The 16838-nt window shown below is 42.6% G+C and overlaps 1 protein-coding gene across 1 annotated transcript in view; it reads left to right on the top strand.

The window, feature by feature from the left end:
- LOC137876574 (neuronal tyrosine-phosphorylated phosphoinositide-3-kinase adapter 1) overlaps positions 1-16838 on the top strand; it is a 29368-nt gene that overhangs the window by 7830 nt on the left and 4700 nt on the right. The window contains exons 2-4 of the mRNA XM_068716273.1: positions 6949-7196; positions 14452-14819; positions 14900-16729. Coding sequence (XP_068572374.1) covers positions 7009-7196; positions 14452-14819; positions 14900-16729 — 2386 coding nt within the window. The 5' untranslated portion in view covers positions 6949-7008. The remainder of the gene's footprint in view (positions 1-6948; positions 7197-14451; positions 14820-14899; positions 16730-16838) is intronic.

Genomic DNA, 16838 nt, shown 5'->3' with positions numbered 1-16838 from the left:
GCAGATTATCTTAAAGGAGACCCTGCAGAAACATTTGAACACAGTGATTTTGCTCTCTTTGGTCACACGTACAGTGACAGTGCTCATGCTGCACACATCCTGAGAGTGGCTCTATTCTGATTTCATCAATCTTTATTTCTTCTTTTTGTTTCTCTCCGCATGGCACTTCACTTTCCCTGTGATGTGTTGTGCTATTTCCAGGTTTTGAACCCTATATGAGTGCAAAAGACAGAAAGTGAACTACATAGACTCAATGAAAACATGCCCATTGGTGTATAAGGGCTTTGGGATCTGTAAGCTGTGTTCATGTATGCTAAGTGCAGTGGGTCACCTTGGTTACTGCAGATTCTAGCAAAAGACGATGAAGGCAAGGGCAAGCTGAGGTGGGAAATGGGGATCGGGAGGTCATCCACTGACCGTCTCTTTTTGACCAGAGAGCTAATGATGAGTGTTGCATTTTTTATTTACTTGGTAGCAGATTGCACTGCAGCTTTTCACATTTTGAACTGTTTATGAGCCACACATTGTACAAGTGTTTACTTATGCACACACACACACACACACACACACACACACACACACACACACACACACACACACACACACACACACACACACCAACAATAGATTAATTTGTCGGCAGGAAACGTGCAAAGTTGTGACAAACACTGATCATCTCTGCAAGTTTGTTGTGGCTCAAGGCTGTGTCTTGGTAGCACAGGGCAAGGTGGGAACAGGGAAAGCTTTTTTGTCTGGTATTTTTGGTTACCGTCCATGAAAAATTTAGCGGCCACTCAGGTTGTACAACGCTAAGGAGGAGGAATCCAATGAGTGCGAAGTGTCTTGGGCATGTATATTTGAGTGAGTCTATTTGGGTTTTTGACCCCTACAAAAATTGTGTAACATGCCGGTTTGATTTATTCCACATGACCATACCTAAAAAATACTGAGGTTATTTCGTTTTTTATTTCATGACCAAAACATCAAAAAGAGGTCAAGAGAAAAATTCAGCAACATTCCTGTACGCCTCTCATGTGCCTTCCATCCCTGGCCTGGAGAGATACATCAGCCTCTACATCTTCCTCCTCCTCCTCCTCCTCCTCCTCCTCCTGTCCATTCTCATCAGCCACAGGCATTTCCCTGCACAATGCAATATTGTAGCGCGTTCAGCACACAACAGCAGCACGTGAAGACAAGAAGACAAGTTGAGGCAATGCTCTAGCAGTAAAGAGCCCGACATAACCCAAGGATGAAAAAAAAGGACTTTTAGTTTAGTGATGCACAATGAGGGAATTATTTGAATAATCTCATTTTCTTTCTTTCCACAGACACACTTCAGAAATACATATTAATTAGGCTCAAAGTGCAAAAAAAAGAAGAAGAAATCTGCTCCCAGGTTTTTTTCTTCTTCCATATTTTAAATTCACACAAAGCCTTTTTGCCAGCTGAGCAGATGAAAATATCCAGCATATGAACAATTTTTTGTAGATTAGAGGAGCGGCCCAGAGCAGGCGATAGTGAAGAAAACAAGACACAAGGCTTGAGGTAAAACCTGAGGTTTTACCTCAGGTGACTGTTTTGTTGTTACGGAGGGTAAGATTGATTTTGTCCAAACTAGTGTGTACAAGCTCACAAAGCAATAGATTTTGCTTGAAAGGGTTTTGTGGCCAGCAGGTCGATCTGGCAGAGTGCAACTTTCTAAGGATTTTGGTTTCAAGGCTGACACGTCTCAATGTCTGCATGTGCAATAAGGCTGTCAGAGGATTGCAACATCCTGTGTGCGCCTGACAGCATCACTTTCAAACTGTTTACCTGTTTTTTGGGAGGAGGTGCCAAAGGTATGTTTGATGAAGTTCGCATGGCCCACATGGACAGGCAAAACAGACATGGTCATCAAACACAGTATTTTGACATCCAATATGTTTTTAAAAACCTGTGTGGTCGATACGTGGATCATGTCACTTTACCATTACCGACAATAGGTGAACTCTCCACTACTCTGAAGAAGATATTATAAAAGGTTTGAGTGTGTCAGTGGTCTCCTGCTCAGATGGGATATCCTGTCCAAATTAGAACACCTCTGCTAGATGTTGTCAATTGTGTAAAACAGCATTAATTATCTGCGATCACATTTTTAGGACGGTATCTGTCTTTGCAAGTTCAGCTTCTGTGAACAGAAAGTCATCTGGCCATTGATTTCTGCATGCATGTTTGTACTTTGTCAGCACAAAGTTAACTTTTGGAATATGTACTGGTCTTTGTACGTACTGTAAATATGAAGCCAGAGCCAGCAGCCCCTTGTCTCAGCTGGCTCTGTTTAGAGGTACGAAAATCCAGCCACTCTAAAGCTCACTTTATTAACATGTCATACTTTGGTTATTTAATCTGTACAATAAACTTGTCTTGTAACTATGAGCCAGGCAACCAGCAGAGGCTTCAGGAAGTTATTCAACTTGGCCAAGAAATAGTCCGGCACCACTACAGTTTTAGTACAGACTACACATAAGAGATATAAAGTGTCGATCAGTGAGCTTCAGAGGTGCTGGGAGTCAGATTGTGTTATCTTTGGAAAGAACCAGGCTAACTGTTTCCACCTGCCTCCAGTCTTTGTGCTTGGCTAAGCTAACAGGCTACTCGCTTTAGCTTCAAATTCTCGGTACTGACATGAGAGTGGTATCAATCTTCTCATCTTTCTCTCGACATGAAAGTGTATTTCCCAAAAGATTAAACCCGTGCTTCAACTATGTAATTTAGTCACATCAATTGTTTGTAAACATTACTTTTCCCTGCAGTTTATAAGCGTAGATATTATATCTTAGTTATTAATTACATTTAATGGATATATATCATTAACACGGCCAGGCTACCATTACCCATGATCACAGTCACCACCCAAGATGTGCCTGTAAGAGCTTGAAACAAATCAGCTGTTCATTTGAATGTGAAAAAGTAAATGCCAACCAGATGTTCGTAAGAAAGAAGGAAATGAATCCTCAGCGGACCTTATTTCCCGGCACTGGCCAATATTTATCTTCTGAAAGCTGGTTTTGCTTTTCCAACCGTTAAATGGTGATGAAATGACGCCTCTTGTCACACAAGCCTCTGCTCTATAGGTATGTTTGATAGAGGAAAATACAGATTATAAAGAAGTGGCTGGTAACGTTTTACCAACTGGGTTATGTACTCATTATCTGCCTCATGGGTTTTTTCAGACCACCCAGCACATGTAGAAGTTGGTGTTTGACAAGAAAACCATGATAATTTGTCCTTAGATTAGTTTCTTGAGGGGAACCAGGTGTGACTTCATGGAGTTCCTGTTTTAGTGTTACAGTCTTAGTATTTTATTATTCAAGCTCACGTACATGTCTATTTCATTTCAAGGCCCTCTTTCCCGCTGTGATATGCGATTAAATATTACTGTGCTGCAAACATCTATACCTGGTTTTCATGCTTAATAACTGACTTCCCATATCCAGACTTGCAGCTGAAGCAAGAGGAGGGATTTAACTGACAACAAAATTATTCAAATCAACCTTGAAAGCCTTTTAAAGCAATCAATAAAAAAAATGTCATGTTATTCCTTTGAGTGTATTTGTCAGATTTACTGTTTTGGACAGAGTACTTCTTGTGTCTGAGGTGCAGAGAGTGTGCAGCATGTAGCTCAGTGCGTCAGGTTGCAGAAAGGTTGTATGGTTGCTATTGGAAACAGATGCTATCTCCATTTAAGATACATGAGATATGTTGTTACTGGGGGCTCAGGTACGAATGAAGCCGCAGTGAAGTTTAACCCTGGGATCCTCACGTATGACGAGGTTGACGTCCTTCTTTGTTGCATATTCAGTGGCTAAGGAAGAGATGCATGGCTGACAGTGTTGCTAGGAGACCACACACAGCGACTAGTGTGAGAGGCTTGATTTCACCTCCCTCCCCCATTCTCGTAGTCTGGCTGCCTTTCACTGTTTTTCTATCTTCTCTTCCTCGCCTCCATTTGCTTATTCCCTTCAACCCTTCCTCGATATTTCCTTCCATCAGCCGGTCTCCAGTTTTACGTTTTACGCCTAATCATATTTGTCCTCAGCCCGGTTGATCCCTCAGCGACTCTCTATTTATTGGCTTCCCCCATTTTTCCCCGTGCCCCCTCCCGTCTCTCTCTCCCGCTGCCTCGATCTCTCCTCCTCTCTTGCTGCTCATTCTTCTCCTGAATGTTTCGCTCCTGCTTCCTCTCTGCCTCTCTCGTCCTCTCTCCCTGTTTGTTTCTGAACTGCAGCATTGTGTCTGGCTGAAGTGCGGTGACTGGTGTGCCGTGCGGCTGTGTACATGGATGCGCAGATATGGCTGGAACATGAATAAACGCAAGCATATGTACCATGTCTTGTGTTTTTAAAAGTACAGATCCCACATCATTGATAAATATGAGTCGTAAACACACAAAACCTTCCAGATTTCTCCCTTACTTACTGTCACATACTAAGTTACAAAGTTACATTGTGCTAATTTGCTATATAGTTCAGCCTCTAAGGGATGCATTCCCAATCGTCCCAAGACTGGGTGTGCAGACGAAAGAGGTTTGACTTCTATAATAAACAAGATGTTCTGTACTATCTGCCCCTTGAATATTCTTCTATTCAATCTGCTTTGCAAAGGCAAATGTATCTTATGAATGCTTTTTCTGTAATCAAAAAAGGAGGCAGTTTGGTGTTTGTAATAATATCTGGTTTCAAATTACTTTGTTTGTGGATGTCTGCAAAACAAAAGAGGATAATCTCCTCCAAAGTGATTACATGTCTATTTTTGATATATGCTTTGTAGAGATATTGCCCCTATATGTTAAGGCCGGGCCAGTGCTGTGTTGTGTCCCTCCACCCTGCAGCATTACTGCCTCACTCACAGTGAGGTGCAGCAACACTACGCTGGAGGGCAGAGGGTTGCAGCAAAAAACGCTCCAGAAGTGTTAAATTCAGGGGCAGTAGAGACAAAAAGATTTCAGACCGAAGACACCGTTGCTCAAAGCAAAACCTTAACGTTTCAGTCTGAACTTTGCTCTTTCTTACACCAAGAGACCTCAAATGTTTTGCATTTTTCCAATTTTCTGTCAATAATGAACTGAATTCTGGGTCATCCGTAACCCACACTCAGCTGCTTAGCATTTGCAATTACTGCTTCACACCCTGTGCATGCTCGTGTGTTTAGCATGTATGGAGGATTTGAGTATGTGTGCTCTGTTTGCTTATGTGCATGAATGAGTAGTCTGCAGCGTTGCATGCAGATCAACTTAAATGAATCGTGGGTCCATCTGCCTCCTGGATCTAATGAGAGGAATCCAATCTGACCCTACAGATGCTCCTTAAACAACTTGCTAACTGCTCTGAATATATCTAGGATCTAAACTGACCTCTGGGATTGGTCACAGCCAACCTATATGATGTTTGCAGCCCAGTCTGATGAGACAAACCTGCAGATGAAGGATGAAGTTCTCCTGGTTCTTTTAGCTCGGCTAATTGCACACCAACCCACAGCATGTAATGCGGCAATTGCAGGGCTGCCCGCTCCGCTGGCAGATCCTCGAAACCCAAATCAAAGCTCCAGTTAACAAAAGCCCAACCTACAGTCGCAGCTTCCTAACCTAATTAACATTGAGTCAGCAAGCATGGCAGCAGCAGTGGTTGGGGTTGTGTTGAGGGCTGTGGGATACAAGAATAGCAGTAGCCACGCTGACACACTGGATGACACACTGGGCCGTGACAAAAGAATCACACACAGCTACTCGGCTCAACATGCCGCCTGGACCAGGTGACGGTGCCTGATGCTCCCACTGTGTTTTTTTTTGTCGTTATAGGGAGAGATGGTTGAGATATTGTTCTTACAGTAAAGATGTTGTGCAGTTGGTGGTGATTATGGTTTAACTGGACCTGAATATGTACAGAATTTGAAGAGCATGGAAAGTGTAAATGTATTTTTCCCTGCCCTTTTCATGCTGCTTGCATCTTTAATCAATTAAGAGCTAATTAAATTAAAATTCAGACAAATTAGATTCACTTTCATTGTAACATGTTGAGAACATGTAACATTTGTTTTATGACATTTAACTGTTTCCTGCTTTGTGAGACAGAAGACCTGGCAATACGAGCCATTCAAATTACAAACCAACAATTTTGGAAATGCAATACATGAAGCTTAACTTAATGCATCTCATATGAAGTGACTGAGCCAGTTTTGTGCACCAACAATGCGGTTCAACTCAAACTCAGGCAAACTGATGCCAGAAGCACCAATGATAATGCTGTCCACCACCAAAAGAAACAGTCATACTCTGTTGCTATTTATGATGGAAAAACACTGGAAACATGCATCAGCTGACAGCTGCGCTTTTCTTAGCCAATTGCGTTGCACACTCACATTCTCCAACGTGAAAACACCGTTGGGCCCTCAGATATCTGCCCCACAACAGGCCTGGCTTCTCTTGGTGAGCGTGAGTATGAAGCTGTGCATGCGCCACATATGACAAACCCCATTACTGTCTGGCTAGCAGACAGGCTTAGCTAGGCCATCCCGGGGCCTGCAGCCAGAGACGCTCTACAGCTGAGTTACCATGCTTACTTAAATATTCATAACTGGATAATGAAAGTATAAATAGTTTTCATGTGATACACTAGAGGTTGGGGTAAACAAAATTGCAACCTCCATCATCATGCATCACTGTGTCTCTGCTCTGAAGGCTGCCAGTTGGAGTAATGGGCAGGATTGTTCACGGTGAGCATGACAAGCTATGACTTTCTGAAAACTTCTGACAGTAATTTGGGTTTGATTATTTGGATTTCATTGTTTGTCGCCACATCTCGAAGTAATCCCCGTCAATCTTGTCAGCTTGCAAGTAGGCTGGGAAGCTGTGAAACATGTTGTTTTAATGATTAATGAGCTCAAACATTGCTCTTGTTTCTTCTTGTTTAGGTGAATTGGAGGAGGCTGCCTGCGACATACGTCCTGTTCTCCCGAGTCTTCTTCTATACCATGAGCTCTGGCTCTGCCCAGGATGTGGCAGTCGAGCATTTCCTGCGTGACATAGAGAGGCGAAGCAAGCGGCTACACTGCGCTGTGATAGGCTGCGAGGAGGAGCGACCCCGCAGCGACATGAACCTGCTGTATCGTAAGAGCCGTTTGGACTGGAGGCAGAGGGACCAAGAGGGAAGTAAAAAGAGGTGAGAGGATGAGCTCACAGGAGCTTTGCATATATGGGATTACATTAGGGTTCAGTTCAGTAGGGATATAAACCTCTTAGCCAGCATGAATGAGTTTAGTTTCAAAATCTTAATTCCAAGCACAGTTCATGAAGTCACAGGGGTTCGCCTGAAGAGTCTTGGACAAATTTGCATAGCAGAACTTCATAATGAACTTAATATGTTCTGTAGATGAGATAAACTATAATGCCATCTGAAATGTCACAGGGCGAAAGGCGGCCAAAACTGATGAAAAAGAAAATTAAATAGAGTTGTTGCCTAATTTGTCTTCATTCACATGGGATTATTTTGCCTCCACATACTTTCATCAGAGGTTTTAACCTTTAAGCTTTAGACAGACCATTTGTTTTCATTCACAGCAATGTGTCATATGCAAGTCGGTCATTCACCCCCTTTAAGGTTTTTTTTTTTTTTTTTTTTTTTTCCTCTGAAGCAAGAAGAATTCAAAGATGAAAGTTTGGTTGATGAATCAAAGAAGACAGAAACAGTGTGTAGCTTGCCAAAAACATATATGTCATGTACAAAATCCTGTACAGTTCAAACAAAGCAATGAATTGGAAAACCTTGCCTGTTGTGATGTGTATGGAAGAGTAACAATAGGGAGTTTGGTCCTTGAAGCTCAGCTTGCCAGCAGCAGTGGAAAGGAAGTAAAAACATTTATTCAAGCACTGCACCAAAGTACAGTTTTTGATGCACTTATTTCCAATTCATGCCACCGTTTAGTTGTACTCCACTACAATCCATTTATCCAGCAGCTACAGCTAAAATGGACTAAACCAGTGGTTCCTAATATTTTTGTCTGTGACCCCTAACAGAAGTGCTTAGTTTGGGCTCCTTTGTCATGTTTCAGATGCCTACAAGTTGTAAGCAGTTCCGCCAAAAAACGTCTCTCTCTAAACTTCTCAGATAGTTCAATTTGATCAACTGTTCAAGGCCCAAAGAGGTCACATTATCCAGTATGTCACAAAAAGCTATTAAGGTTAGAGAGAAGAAATCAACCTAAATTCATGTAGCTTCATTAATCATATTTCACCCTTTCAAATTTATCTTGTGACCCTCTGGAGGTGGCCTGACACACGGGTTAGGAATCATAGAACTAAACAGCCCCTGACCAACAACCCAACCTCCACCAGCCACAACAGTAAAGTGCTACTTTAACACCGACTCATTCATATTAACAATCTAATCTTTTATACTTTAATTTGATGACATATCAAATAACTTAAAATGGAGATTGTTGTATTGGTAGTTAGAATCTGAATACTACGACGTGCCAGCACTGTTTCAGTGGGATTTAAGAGTTGTTGTTTAATAAGGTGCAGTGTGTGTGTGTGTGTGTGTGTGTGTGTGTGTGTGTGTGTGTGTGTGTGTGTTCAGGGCTCTAATTTCTCCACCATTACAACACAGTTAGCTGCTGATGCATCAGGTCCAGCTTCTCTTTTCGAATGTCTTCCAGCTGAAGTGAAAAGCAATAACAACACAGACTAAATGCTGGTCTTGTCAATAATATGAATAATAGTAATAATGATAATGATAACAATTCATCTTGTGTGATTATTGTAATTTATTACAAAAGTGGGCAAACAACAGCATCACACTCTGAACCCGGTTTGTTTGTAACTGTATTGTTTTGAAAAGAGCCCGTTAGGGAGTGATCTCGTGTATATGATGTGTGTTTCGGAGACCGAGTAGAGATGTACCACTAAAATGTGAGTCACCTATAATTCACCAAATTCGCAGTGGAGAGGGGGAACATCAAGGACAACAACTCAGTTCATTTAGAAGCGTCGTCCACCTCTTTCTGACTCACAGCAGTAATTGGAGGCCCTCGTGTTGGCAGCAGAGATCAACGCCATGGCAGCATCAGGCCAGTGGAGGTGTAGGGCAGCAAGTAGGACAGCGAAACATGATGAGCGATGAAAGCAGAGCTGAGCTTTTGCCAGAGCAGCAGAGGTGAGAAGCGGGACATGACCAGTGATGATTGCGAACAGAGCAGGGTCAGGGGATGAAACCACACAGGGAGGAAAGGATGGAAACCAAATGGACTGGAGGCAGGACGGGCACCGACTGCAGAGCTGACGGGAGTGAGGGAGGCAGGGGGAGAGGAGGAGGGACACAGGAAAAAGTATGAAGGGCACTGGTAGACAGTTTGAAATCTCAAGGCCCTCAGGAGAGATATCACATTTTATAAAGCAGAGACGGCTGTGGAGAAAGTGAAATGTAAATAGGTGAGTTTCAATATGATTTTTAAAAATAGAGTTTCTTATGCCGCTAATACAGGCCGACAGACTTTTCCCCCTCGTGACAAAAACCCTGCTGCCTGCTGAGGTTTTATTTATTCTTGCACAAAATGATGAGGCCAGTGTGATGGACTCGTATGGGTGTACCATTGTGTATGCAGATATATATATATATATATATAGATTAAAAACAGCTCTGCAAATCCCTTTAAAGCAATTCACTAATTGATATTCAGTTCGGCAATTCGACAAAGAGGGATGAATAAGAGACAAATGAAAAGATTATCAAATGTTTTTAAATGACATAGGGATTTATAATGTAAATCAAATTATGGCTAGATTATTGTTTTAGTAAACAATGGAATTTGGAAAATAAATTGGCTGTACAGTTAATTAAAGGTTAATAAACGGTGGAATAATGGAAGATACAGATATAAAAAAACACAAAAAAACATGTTTGCATTCACCTGTTTTTTTATTTAGTTTTCACTTACGCAGAGGTCTTGTTATGGAAACATTTTTGCTTTAAATTAATCATTAATGTAATCTTTTTAAAATTTCTGGAATGAAATTCATTAAATGTTTCTAAACTGTTTTATGACCACTAGTCTGTCTTGGTTCTCCAGATGTAGTCCAAGGCCAACTGTCAGTCTTCTCAGTGTTTAAGAGGAGGTCTCTGTTGGCTTTACAGGCTTGAAGTGAAGAGCTAAAATGTATTTGTAGTGAGTGAGAGAGTGTCTCTGAGTTTTGTATTATTATTTGTAATGGGAAAATGCAGATTTGAGACAATGCAACTTCTTCCTGAGAATAAGGACAAAACAGACAAAGTGTGTCTTTGGGCCCAAAGTCATGACTTCAGTTTTCTTTATAACATTTTTCCTGTATGGATGTATGAATTTACTGACGCCTGGTTGGCAGTGGTCTGAATGTTACTCACGCTGAGCTAACCTGATGTCCTAATGAATATGGGACCATGTGGAATAGATACATGTTTTGGGTATTGTTTGGTTGAAACAAAGGTAAGATTTTAAACAGAGACACTACAAGAGCATCTTTACAATCAAAATCTCTATTTTGATATATATTCAGTTGCATCAACTCATTGACCTGAATCTGAATCACTCTTGAATTGCCAACAATATATTGAGATAAACAGGGAATCAGTCCAAGATTCACTTCGCTGTTACGTCCCTTTTATAGATGTATCAAACCCAGAGAAGAGAGGCCTTTGTAACATCTTACGCGCATGGTTCAAAGCACGTTCAGGCCTTAAAAAACATGTTCTGAATGATTTCAGCTCATTCAGTTTAGTTATGAACACAATTTATTTCAGCTCTCATGGCAACCAAATGTGAATGTATTCCTCATTCTGTCAGCTTGTCCTCATCAACAAAGAAAAACAGTCTTTGTCACATGAGTAAAACACTTGAAAGTTAAAGTCAAAGAAGACTTGACATTCAGGCAGACAAAGATAAGTATTTTCTTTTTGCAGACGCTTTAATAAATTCTTGTCTGTGTGGTTATTCATTGTGGACAAGCAGTGACGATAAAGATAAATGGGGAACTTATTTTAGTTTGGTTGCTATAGGGGCACCTACTGGGGTGCCTGTGTGTGTGTCACAGGCTGGCAAATACTACAATCATACTCTTAGAAGCATCAGTAGACTTGTGCTTTATTGTTTTGAGTCATACCAAAAAGCAGTTTAACTTTTTATGTAATCCTGAGAAATCATATTAGTTAAAAACTACGCTAGAGACAGCCCATAACTTAAGGCAATCAATTAAAGTGTCGTGTATTGTGTCAAATATGTCAGTAAGGTTCAACAGAATGAGGACAGCTACACACTCAGTGTCAGCTGCTCAACCTTAACCCATCAGAAACTTTAACATGACACAACTTAACTGCTCTGATTTGCCCTCAAACCAGATTGGATGTTCTCAAAAATGTTTTTTTACAGATTATCTCATTCAGCTGTTTAAACATAACCCACTCTTAAACTCTGCCCCAAAAAGGTAAATTAGAAATAGGACAGTAGCTGCTAGGGGCAGAATTATCTAAACTGGATTTCTTCAGTAGAAGCTTTATTACCACAGTCTTAAAAGCTTTTGGGAATATCTCGCACTCTGAGGAGGAGGAGGAGGTATTCAAGGGTCGGTCCATAGATAAATCTGCCAAAGGTGTCTTTCAAAAGGCGACAGATCAGCAGCGATGAGCGTTGGCATTTTTGCTCTTGAGTGAACTGTAACACTTGTTAAAAATGATTTGGAGGTACTTCAGATTCATGCAGACAGATAAATTCGGAAATTTGGAGATTGGACAAAGCAAGACAGGAGGAGAAAGACTCCTTGAAATATTACTGATTAACCTCTATTTATGATTAAAAAAGCCATCAGATCATAACCAGTAATTAACAAGAGCTACTACACTGTCCTGAATTATCAAGGCTCAATACATTGTATAGTACGGATTTTCAGTTAAACAGTGCACCAGAGCCAAATACACTGTTCTTACTGTAGAAAATGTGGAATTAAAGGAATGGTTGAACATTTTAGGAAAATATCATCTTCATAAAGCCTGGTAAATAATAATACATCTCAGTTATTTAATTCAGCATATTTGCACTCTGCACCATTGCACTAATATATTATTGTTTACAATTTACAGAAACAGTCCGACTTATAGACATAAATTTAGTTGTTCCTTTTTTGTATTATATATATATACATATATACATATATATATATATATATATATATATATATATATATATATATATCATTTTAATATATATTTGTCATATTTTGCCAACTGGTACATTCTGTACAAAGCGACTTACAATAAGTGTATTCAACATATGTATTCAAGAGAACTACTAGTCACAAGAAGACATAAGTGCATCTTCTTGTTTACACAAGCATCTAAGAGCATAAAACAGAGCAAAAGTACCTAACAGCTAAATGTTTAAATTTACTCTTGTTCAGCTTTGCACAATATGAGCAAAATAACCAGAGCCAAAATCCTGGTATGTGAGTGCATACCTAACCAAAATATTATCTTATATCTTCATATCTTATATTTATGTTATTTGCCAAACGTCTGCTTTAAGTGCCAGTTGATTAGGCACACAAAGAAAGAGAAGCAAATAGAGAAGTGAGAGTCCAGATACTTTTTTGTACAGCTGAGGGTTTGGTCTTGGTTTGAAGAGAGCTTCTTCTGCTTTATGAAGAAGAAAAAAACAGAAGGAGCTGCTCAACCTCTGCTCTGGGCTAATTTTGGCCCTGTAGTATCTGTGCCGATTGTGAGGAGTCACAAGTAAATCTCCACAGGCTTTCAAGGGCACAAACATTCTTGTGCAGATGCAAGCACACTTTGTTGCCGCACCACGCACACATAAAAACACATATTCAGACACACGTGCGCTGCCTCACACTGATATTTGATGGAAAAGCAAATAGGAGCCTCTGTGTTCTCGGTGATGAGCAGCCTCAGTTCTGCTTCTGCTGCTTGCAATGTTGACGGCAAATTGTAAGCTCCAATTGTCTTCTCCTGTGCTTCACTGCCTCACAGGGATGGCAACTGATCTAAAAGAGCGCTGCGTGACCCGTAGTCATGTGTCGCCATTATGTACTATAATGAATCACTTACACACAGAATAATCATGCATTTGAGCTGTTTAATTACACACTCAGAAACACAATTTCTCAAAGCCTCGAACGTGTACACACAGATGTGGATATCCAGATGTGCTCCCTGTGACTGATCTGATCAACACAAACCTGGAATAAGAATCAGCCTGATGTAGCTGTGATTTCTTCCCGCATTGCTGCAATACATTCTCAAATCTATATTCTCCTTGTGATGGTATGTTTGAAGGCTTTTTTTTCCTCTCCTGTGACATTTTTGCGTAAGTACAGTAGCTTCACAATAGTCTTGTTAATGAAAAGTACATTGCACAGGGAAAAGTAATTCAACGTTAATTGATTGAAGTTAGCTTAAAGGCCAAGAATTTATCTTGTTTTGCTGTGAGGTGAGGCAGCGCAACACCCCTGGAGACACCACACCATTGCAGCACTTATCTCTTAAGCAGAGAAAGGGTTATCAGAAGCCATTTTGTAAGGCGTTGGCGAACTCAGCTCACAGTTTTAGCTCAACAACTTGAAGCGCTGACACTGATGCCTGAACTGTGCTCGACTTCAAACTGTCAGCAAATTTGGTTTACAGTTTAAAAATAGTTTACCTAATTTGAGGTTCTGTGGTGTATTTATTTAAAAGCTTTAAATATGTTTTGCTTTTTGGAAACTGTAAAAAAGGCAAATGCAATATAATAAAAGATAATAAGCATCTGGATCCCATGGTGGTAATGGAAAAAAAAAGGCACATAATACATTTAACATTCAATTAAAGTATTTCACAGTTCGCCAAAAGAAAGAATGCAATTCCACCATTATTTTGTCTGATTTTCCTCTTTGTCATTTTCATTTATTGTTGCACAGGAGCTCGTATCATTGATGATTTCAAAGACAAACTATCAAATACATGAAAGTCACAACTGTTCCCATGGAAACAGATTAAATGCTTTTTGCATGAGAGTAGATGTGGGCTGAGGATATAAAGATATAAAGAAAAAGGGAATTCCAGCAGTGCAGTGTACACTTCGAGTACTTTGTTTTTGACAGGGGAATTGATTTCCTAATTGAATGTGTTTGAGGAGGAAGCAGATGTGGAGGAATTCAGATGGAAAGATATCTGAATGCGAAAGATAGAGGATCCTCCAGGGCTTTCCTTTTGCAGTGAAAGCCCTGCAGGCATTTCTTTATTGCAAAGGCAATCTTTGAAGACCAAAGAGAGAGAGTGAGGAAAGAGGGAGGTCACTATAAAGGCTGGTACATGAATGTTTTTGCACTTAACTATGATTCCTTCATGCTTCAATATTTTCTTCTATCCACACTTTCCCAACCCCGTTTCCAAACTGCAGCTCCAATCAAAACGATCCCTCAGCCACTGTTGGCAAAGTCAGAGACTTGGCTTCTTTCCGCCGGCACTTCCGGATGGGTTTCATGACCATGCCGGCCTCCCAGGACCTGTCCCCTCACTCTTGTGCCTCGGCCATGGCGCCGCGCTCGCAGTCCTGCCACGCTGTAGGTGCTGGGGATACAGGTCTGGAAAACGGAGATTACTCTGACACCCAATCCCATCACTGTGGCCGCTGCCCCCCAGCCAAACCCAAACGTCACCCCAGCACTCGCCTCAGCGCCTCATCCACTGACGGCAGAGGACCTTTTGACACGCCGCCATCTCTCACGTCCTCTCACTCACAGACAAAACACTCAGAGAAGAAAAATGGTAAGAAGTGTGTTTTCAGGTGCATATTCCACAAAGAAAATTATCTTGTATCTTCACATGCATTTTTATTTCTCCAACAGCCATGAAGAAGTCTGACTCCGGAGAGCTCGGAGGAAAGAAGGTGCCTCCTTTAAAGCCCAAGAGAAGTCCCAGCACCCAGCTTTCCTTTGACCCTCTCCCCCCACGAGTGCCTCCTTCTGCCACATCCTTGCCTTTCCAGGCAGCAGACTCTCAGATTCAGACAGGGGACGGGGATGATGAGCCAGTCTATATAGAGATGGTGGGCCAAGTGTTCACTAGAGACACCCAGACAGCCACCCCCCATCCTGTCACACCTGTGGCCACCACGCCTGACTCTGACTCAGATCAGAGTGAGGCCATCTATGAGGAGATGAAATACCCGCTGCAAGAGGACAGAGAGTCCCAGAGACACCACCCTACCAAACATGAGAAACTGAAAACCTCTAAACACTTCCATGTCACCCCTTCCTCCTCCAACAGCGCCTCCTCTCTGCCACGCCCCTCCTCTTCCTCTCCTTCCTACTCCAAATCCAAAGCTACCGTGTCAATCTCCCATTCGTCTCCTCTGCCTTCCTCTGCATCCTCCACCCCTGTCCCCCAGGTCCTCTCCACCAGTCCGCACACTCCACGAGCTCCTACTCCCTATCTGCTGCAAGGGACTAAATCTGAGTCCGAGTCCAACACGAAGATCCCAGCCCCTTTCCCCAATCTTCTACAACACCGGCCCCCGCTGCTTGCCTTCCCACAGCCAGCAGCAGCCTCCAGCGGGGTCGGGGTGCAAAACAAGTCTGCGTCTGCTAAAATGGGAACTCAAACATCCAGCGTGACAACTCAAGCCAGCACCTCCTCCTCAACTTGTTCGAATGTTCCCTCGTCACTGTCAGGCTCCAAGGAGTCGTCGGGAGGAAGTGCATCCCAGCAGGACAAACACAGCAGGGAGGCCCAGTTGGGCCCTGCTCCCGGACTGAGAGCCAGGAGCCACTCCACACCTTTGCCGCCCTCCTCCAAATCCACCTCCCCTTTCTCCCATCACCACCACCACCCTCACCATCGCCCCTCACACTACCACCACTATCGCAAGCCAGAGAGAGGAGACTCTCCTGCTCCACTCAAGAGCAGTTCTCAGAACCAGGCCACAGTCCAGACCCAAACCTCAAGTACAGGCAGGGAGGGCAAGTCTGTTAGCTTCCTCTTGAAGTCTGATAAAGGAGAGAGGGATAAGGACAGGGACAGGGACAGGGACAGGGACAAGGACAGGGACAGGGACCGAGACAAAGATAGGGACAGAGACAGGGACAGAGACAGGGACCGAGATAGGGATAGGGGTAGAGACAGGGACAGGGAGAAAGACAGGGACAGAGATAGGGATAAGGACAGGGACAGGGACAGGGACAGGGACAGAGAAAGAGAAAGAGACAGGGACAGGGACAGGGATCGAGATAGGGACGGAGGGCCCTACTCCCTACAGTTGGATCACATCCCCTCCACGTCTAAAAGCAGCACCAGCTCAACCCCTACGCCATTGTCCTCATCCCAGCGTCCTCATTCACGCCCTCATCTTCGCTCTCACACTCCTCACGGCCTGCCAGCGTACAAGCCTCCCTCCTCGGACAGCCCCCTGCTGTGGACCTACCCCTCCGGTGGCTTCCGGAGACCGCCGGCTTACGAGAGCCTGCGAGGAAGCTCTCACACGCCGTCCCTGCAACAGCCCTCAAGTCTTACTGGTGTAGGTGAGGGGGCAATCAAGAGCAACGGAGGGTCTTCCTCCCACCATTCTAAAGTTGGCTTCATGCCCTGGGACAGCAGTGCCAGCTTAGCTGCAGATGAGGGATCTTACTGGCCTATGCAGAGGAAATTGTCCTTCAGCCATGGGAGCAGAGAGACAGAGAGTAAGTCAGAAGTCATTTTGAATACAGAATGTTGATCCTGTGTTGAAAAGAAATCAGGCTTTTGAAGGAATGTTAAGTTAAATACCCTTTGAAATATTCATTCTGTTCC

Source organism: Cebidichthys violaceus, unplaced genomic scaffold (assembly GCF_023349555.1).
Source record: "Cebidichthys violaceus isolate CVI_PGR_0920_01 unplaced genomic scaffold, fCebVio1.0.p SCAF_20, whole genome shotgun sequence".
NCBI classification, from domain to species: domain Eukaryota; kingdom Metazoa; phylum Chordata; class Actinopteri; order Perciformes; family Stichaeidae; genus Cebidichthys; species Cebidichthys violaceus.
Note: the sequence above shows the minus strand (reverse complement) of the source record. Positions and strands in the feature narration are given on the sequence as shown.